At 37.4% G+C, this 6,509-nt stretch overlaps 1 protein-coding gene across 1 annotated transcript; it reads right to left on the reverse strand.

The window, feature by feature from the left end:
- Positions 1 to 3,454: 3,454 nt before the first annotated feature.
- On the reverse strand, positions 3,455 to 6,509 carry LOC109219101. The gene is made up of 6 exons (XM_019383524.1): positions 6,401 to 6,509; positions 5,394 to 6,328; positions 4,575 to 5,301; positions 4,290 to 4,382; positions 3,712 to 3,860; positions 3,455 to 3,535 (listed from the first exon to the last, which is right to left on the reverse strand). The coding sequence occupies exons 1-6, from the start codon at positions 6,507 to 6,509 to the stop codon at positions 3,455 to 3,457; spliced, it is 2,094 nt and encodes a 697-aa protein (XP_019239069.1).

Below are 6,509 nucleotides of genomic sequence, written 5' to 3' on the forward strand. Positions count from 1 at the left end.
CGCCACTAAATGGACTAATGATTGTCAAAAGGCCTTCGATAGAATCAAGGAATACCTGTCAACGCCGCCATTCCTGGTTCCGTCCGAACCGGGTAGACCGCTATTGCTCTACCTTGCAGTACTGGATGGGGCATTCGGCTGTGTTTTGGGACAACATGATGAAACAGGGAGAAAGGAGCAAGCCATCTACTATCTCAGCAAGAAGTTCACCCCGTATGAGGCTCGGTATTCCCTGCTAGAGCGCACGTGTTGTGCTCTGACTTGGGTAGCTCAGAAGTTGAGGCATTATTTCTGTGCCTATACCACTTATCTCATATCAAGGATGGATCCGCTAAAGTACATCTTTCAGAAGCCCATGCCCATGGGCAAGCTAGCCAAATGGAAAATCCTGCTGAGTGAATTCGATATTGTCTACGTGACCCAGAAAGCGATCAAAGGACAAGCACTGGCCGATCATCTTGCCGAAAACCCCGTGGGTGGAGAATACGAGCCTCTATAGACGTATTTTCTTAACGAGGAGGTCTCTTTCATAGGAGAAGACATTGCAGAATCCTATGATGGCTAGAGAATGTTCTCTGACGGAGCAGCAAACTTTAAAGGAGTTGGCATAGGAGCAGCAGTTCTAGTATCAGAAACAGGTCAGCATTATCCGGTGTCCGCCAAACTCAGGTTCCCGTGCACCAACAACATGGCCGAGTACGAAGCCTGCATCTTGGGGCTCAAGCTGGCCATTGACATGAACGTTCAGGAGTTACTAGTGATCGGGGATTCCGACTTGCTCATACATCAGGTTCGAGAAGAGTGGGCAACCAAGAACTCCAAGATACTCCCATACTTGCATCACGTACAGGAGTTGAGGAAGAGGTTTACAAAGAAAGAATTCCGGCATGTCCCCAGAGTCCAGAATGAGTTCGCCGATGCATTGGCCACTCTATCATCCAAGATTCAGCATCCAAATAAGAACTTCATTGATCCTATCCCGGTAAAAATCCAGGATCAACCCGCTTACTGTGCTCATGTCGAGGAAGAAGTAGATGGAAAACCATGGTTTCATGACATTAAGAAGTATCTGTCAACAGGAGAGTATCCAGAACTCGCAAACACTACTCAAAAGCGCACACTGCGGAGGCTATCCAATCACTTCTTTCACAGCGAAGGAATCCTGTATAGGAAGACTCCCGATTTGGGATTACTAAGATGTGTCGAAGCAAAGGAAGCATCCAGGTTATTGGAAGAGGTTCATGCAGGGACCTGTGGCCCGCACATGAATGGCTTCGTCTTAGCCAAGAAAATACTCCGAGCTGGTTATTTTTGGATGACTATGGAGACGGACTGCATCCAGTATGTCCGAAGGTGCCACCGCTGTCAGATCCATGCAGACATGATAAAGGTGCCTCCAAATAAGCTTAATGCAACAAGCTCGCCCTGGTCGTTCGCCGCTTGGGGAATGGATATCATCGGGCCTATCGAGCCTGCCGCATCAAACGGGCACAGGTTCATTCTAGTGGCAATTGATTATTTCACCAAATGGTTGAAGCAACTTCGTATAAGGCAGTAACCAAGAAGGTTGTGGCAGACTTTGTCCGCGACCGTATCATTTGCCGCTTCGGCGTCCCAGAGTCAATCATCACTGATAATGGTTCAAATCTCAACAGTGATCTGATGAGGGCAATGTGTGAGACGTTCAAGATTAAGCACAGGAATTCTACAGCCTACAGACCTCAGATGAATGGAGCTGTAGAAGCAGCCAATAAGAACATCAAGAAAATACTAAGGAAAACGATAGAAAAACGCAAGCAGTGGCACGAAAAGCTATCATTTGCTTTGTTGGGATACCGTACCACAGTCCACACATCAACTGGGGCAACTCCTTATATGCTGGTTCACGATACCGAGGCAGTCATTCCAGCCGAAGTAGAGATTCCCTCCCTAAGGATTATACAGGAAGCGGAACCTAAAGATGCAGAATGGGTAAAAAGTCGCTATGAGCAGTTAGCCCTCATAGACGGGAAAAGACTGAACGCAGTTTGTCATGGTCAATTGTATCAGAACAGGATGTCCAGAGCCTTCAACAAAAGGGTCAGGCCGAGACAATTCACGCCAGGACAGCTAGTACTGAAGAAAATTTTTCCGCATCAAGATGAAGCCAAAGGAAAGTTCTCTCCAACTGGCTGACGAAGCTTATGTGTATAGGATTTTCTGCTCGTACTCGGTCAAATTCTACTATAGTTTATGATATCGTCCCACAGAGATTGGACAATCCAAGCTACAGACTTGTAATATTTTGACTACTATTTGAGAGAACCAAATTGATGAGAGGTGTGTTTGAAATTATAAATTAAGACAAATTTCTTCTGAAAAGTTTATATTTAAAAAGAGTTGGGAATCGTTGAATTCACTTGATATATCATTACAATAAAATCTCAGGTTCATATGTATTTCTCTAAAGAATAATTGCTTATTGCTAATACAATTATATTTTTACACTAAGAAAGAAATAAATAATTAACACTTCGCGAGGTTATGTAAATCATTTGATTTAAAACTAGTGACGATTAAACTGAAATATCTTGCCTGAACTATGCTCAAGCATAGTAAAAACTTCGTGAGAATATTTTTACTAGAAAATGAATAATCTTGCCTTCAACAATTTCTCCGTGAGAATTAAAACTGAGGAAAGCAAGATTACAGGCTTGAAACAATAATCTTACTAAAAATTATTTTAACTCTAATATTTTGTGCTCAAGTGTAGTAAAAACTTCGTGAGAATATTTTTACTAGAAAATCAATAATCTTGCCTTCAAAAATTCCTCCGTGAGAATTAAAACTGAGGAAAGCAAGATTATAGACTTGAAATAATAATCATATTAAAAATTACTTTCACTCTAATATTCTATTCATCAGTTATTATATATTAATTTTGCTCCGTGAGAATTACAAAATTAATATAAGAATAACATAGATATAAAATATGTAGATGTGATAATAATGATTAAAAAATCATCATTCCATCACAATATGAAATGTATATAGAGTTTCAGGCCAAGAATGTATTGAAACTGAGATAGTATTATAATTATATCAAGCTTCATCAACTATCCCAACAAAAAGAAATTACTCCATTATGAAGTAAGAAAAGCTAAAAAATACTTTCAAAAGACTAAGAATATTTTTACTACAAAGAGAAATATTAGAGGAAGAGACCAAGATTACTCTTCTCTTTCTCTTTAGAAACTTAGAAAAAACTAGATAGAAAATTGGATACAAAGAGGGATGCTTTTTCATCTACAAACATATGACTATTTATAGGAAAATTCCTACAAGGCCTTGGTGAGAAATTGCAATATAATATTAATATATCATATGGCCTTGATGAGAAATTGACATGGCAATTTGTCATGAAATTTTGGTGAGAATTTGCCATAACTTTTGTATCTCTTGATTTTATAAAGTCTTAGATGAAGTTGTCACGGATGCATCCTTCTTCCTTGAACCGTAGATCTTTCTTTTTCTCTTTTTCCATGTATTCTTTTTCCTGCACGAATTGTTAGAAAAGCACGAGAATAGGATATAAATTGGTCATGTTTTATATTTAAAATATTATATTTTTATATTAAAATATATGAATAATTTATATCCATCACATGTCATTAATTTCATCGACGAAATCATTTTTTGTTGTCAAGATNATTAGTAAATTGGACGAAAAACCTTATCTTTTCTCTGGCCTAAAACAGATCCAACTGCTGTATCACTAGCATCATACATGACCTCAAAAGGTTGGTTCCAATCAGGGGACACAATTATAGGGGCAGTTGATAATTTTTCTTTAAGGGTGTCAAAGGCTTTCATACAATCACCTGAAAATTCAAACTTAACATCTTTCATTAAAAGGTTAGTCAGTGGTTTTGAAATCTTTGAAAAATCTTTTATGAACCGCCTGTAAAAACCTACATGACCTAGAAAGTTTCTAATGCCTTTAATAGTTGTGGGAGGGGGTAATCCTGCTATAAGATTAATTTTAGCCTTATCAACTTCTATCCCTTTAGCAGTGATTTTATGTCCTAAAACAATTCCCCCAGTAACCATAAAATGACATTTTTCCCAATTAAGAATTAAGTTTGTCTTTTCACATCTCTTAAGAACTAAGGTTAAATGGTGAAGACAATCCTCAAAACCCTTGCCGAAGAGTGTAAAATCATCAATGAAAATTTAAAGAAACTTTTCAGTCATGTCGGAAAAAATTGCTGACATGCAACGCTGAAACGTGGCAGGAGCGTTGCACAAACCAAATGGCATTCTCCTATATGAATATGTTCCATGAGGACATGTGAAAGTTGTCTTATCTTGATCTTTTGGTGCGATTGGTATTTGGTTATACCCTGAATAGCCATCAAGAAAACAATAAAACCCATATCTTGCAATTCTTTCTAACATTTGATCAATAAATGGTAAAGGAAAGTGATCTTTTCTAGTGGCATCATTAAGACGTCTATAATCTATACAGACTCTCCATCCTGTGACGGTCCTGGTAGGTATTAGTTCATTATTTTTATTTTTTATCACTGTCATACCTCCCTTTTTTGGTACTACCTGAACAGGACTTACCCAAGGGCTGTCTGAAATAGGGTAAATAATACCTGCCGCCAAAAGTTTTAGAATCTCCTTTTTTACCACTTCCTGCATTGCTGGGTTTAATCTTCTTTGGGTTTGGACTATTGGTTTGTAGCTATCCTCCATGAGGATTCTGTGCGTACAAATTGCTGGATTAATCCCTTTGATATCTTCTACAGTCCATCCCAAGGCTCCTTTGTGTGATTTTAATACTTCAATCAATCTTTCTTCCTGTTCTGTAGTTAGAGAAGATGAAATAATTACTGAAAATAACTCATGCTCAAGATAGACATATTTCAAATGAGAAGGGAGAGTTTTGAGTTCAATTTTTGGTTGAACTTCTTCTAATTGCATGTCCCCTTCCTCATAATCTTTTTCCAATAATTTTGCATCATTTTTGATAGTCGGATCTTCATCCTGTGTGGTGCCATATTTGACCAAACATCTTTCCATTGAGTCAGAGATTAATTGATCATCTTTGAATTCATCTATAAGATTATTAATCATGTCAACTGAAAAGCATGAAGATGGTGTATCATCTTCTGAGAATCTTAGTATCTTTTGCATATCAAAAATAACTCTTTCTTCATCAACTCTTAAAATTAGTTGTCCTTGATGGACATCTATGATTGCCCTGCCTGTTGCAAGAAATGGTCTACCCAAAATAATTGGTTCATCAGCACACTCCTTCATTTCAAGTACTATGAAATCTACAGGAAAAACAAATTTATCTACTCTTACAAGCACATTTTTAATTATTCCCCTTGGTCTCTTAGTACTTTGACAGCAAATTGAAGTGAAACACTTGTGTCTTTCATTTCACCAAGATCTAATTTCTTAAAAATAGAAAATGGCATCAAATTTATTGAAGCTCCAGAATCACAAAGTGCTTTTTCAATGTATACTCCTCCCAAAGTACATGGAATGGTAAAACTACCTGGGTCACCAAGTTTTTGTGGTAGCTTATTTTGAAGTATAGAACTGCATTTTTCAGTAAGCATTACCACAAAAACTTTTTCCAATTTCCTTTTGCTTGATAAAATTTCTTTTAGAAATTTGGCATATGAAGGCATTTGCAATAAAGCATCACTAAAAGGAATGTCAAAGTGAATTTGTTTTAAAATCTCCAAAAACTTTGCAAATTGATTATCAAGCTTTTCTCTTTTCATCTTTTGTGGGAAAGGAATTGTAACAGGGAAAGAAGTCAAATTTTTAGTATTTTTTTCTTCTTTTTTCTTGGCTTCTTTCTCTTCTGATGGTTGAGAGGGTATCTCAACATTTTTGCCCTTGCCTACCTGTTGTTTTGATTGATTCTTTTCTTGTTTGTTTGCATAGGGTTCATCAAGAGTCATACCTGACCGTAAGGCAATGGCCTTAAGGTGTTCTTTTGGATTTTTCTCTGTATTGCTCGGTAAAGGACCTTGAATCTTTTCAGACACAAGAGTTGCCAATTGGCTTAACTGAATTTCAAGATTTTTTAGAGCTGAATTTTGGCTTTCCATTTTTTCATCAGTAACCTTAATGTACTTGTACAAAAGGTCATCAAGACTTGGATGGCCTTGTTGAGGCCTTTGCTGATATGGAGTTGCTTGCTGATAAGGCCTGAAATTTTGTTGTCCATGATTTTGATTTTGATATCCGGGTGGACTCTGTACCTGTTGCTTTTGGTAATTTTGAGAGTTTTCAGCACCATTTGCATTGCTCCATTGAAATCCTGGATGTTTTTATGTCTANATTTCATTAAGCAATTGCAATGCTTCTTCTGTGGTTTTTCCCATTATGGAACCTCCTGCAGCTGCATCTATTACATTTCTAGAAGATGGTTTCAAACCATGATAAAAAATGTACAACTGCATATGTTCAGGAATGTCATGATGTGGATATTTCCTTAACAT

The sequence above is a fragment of the Nicotiana attenuata genome, unplaced genomic scaffold (genome assembly GCF_001879085.1).
Source record: "Nicotiana attenuata strain UT unplaced genomic scaffold, NIATTr2, whole genome shotgun sequence".
NCBI classification, from domain to species: domain Eukaryota; kingdom Viridiplantae; phylum Streptophyta; class Magnoliopsida; order Solanales; family Solanaceae; genus Nicotiana; species Nicotiana attenuata.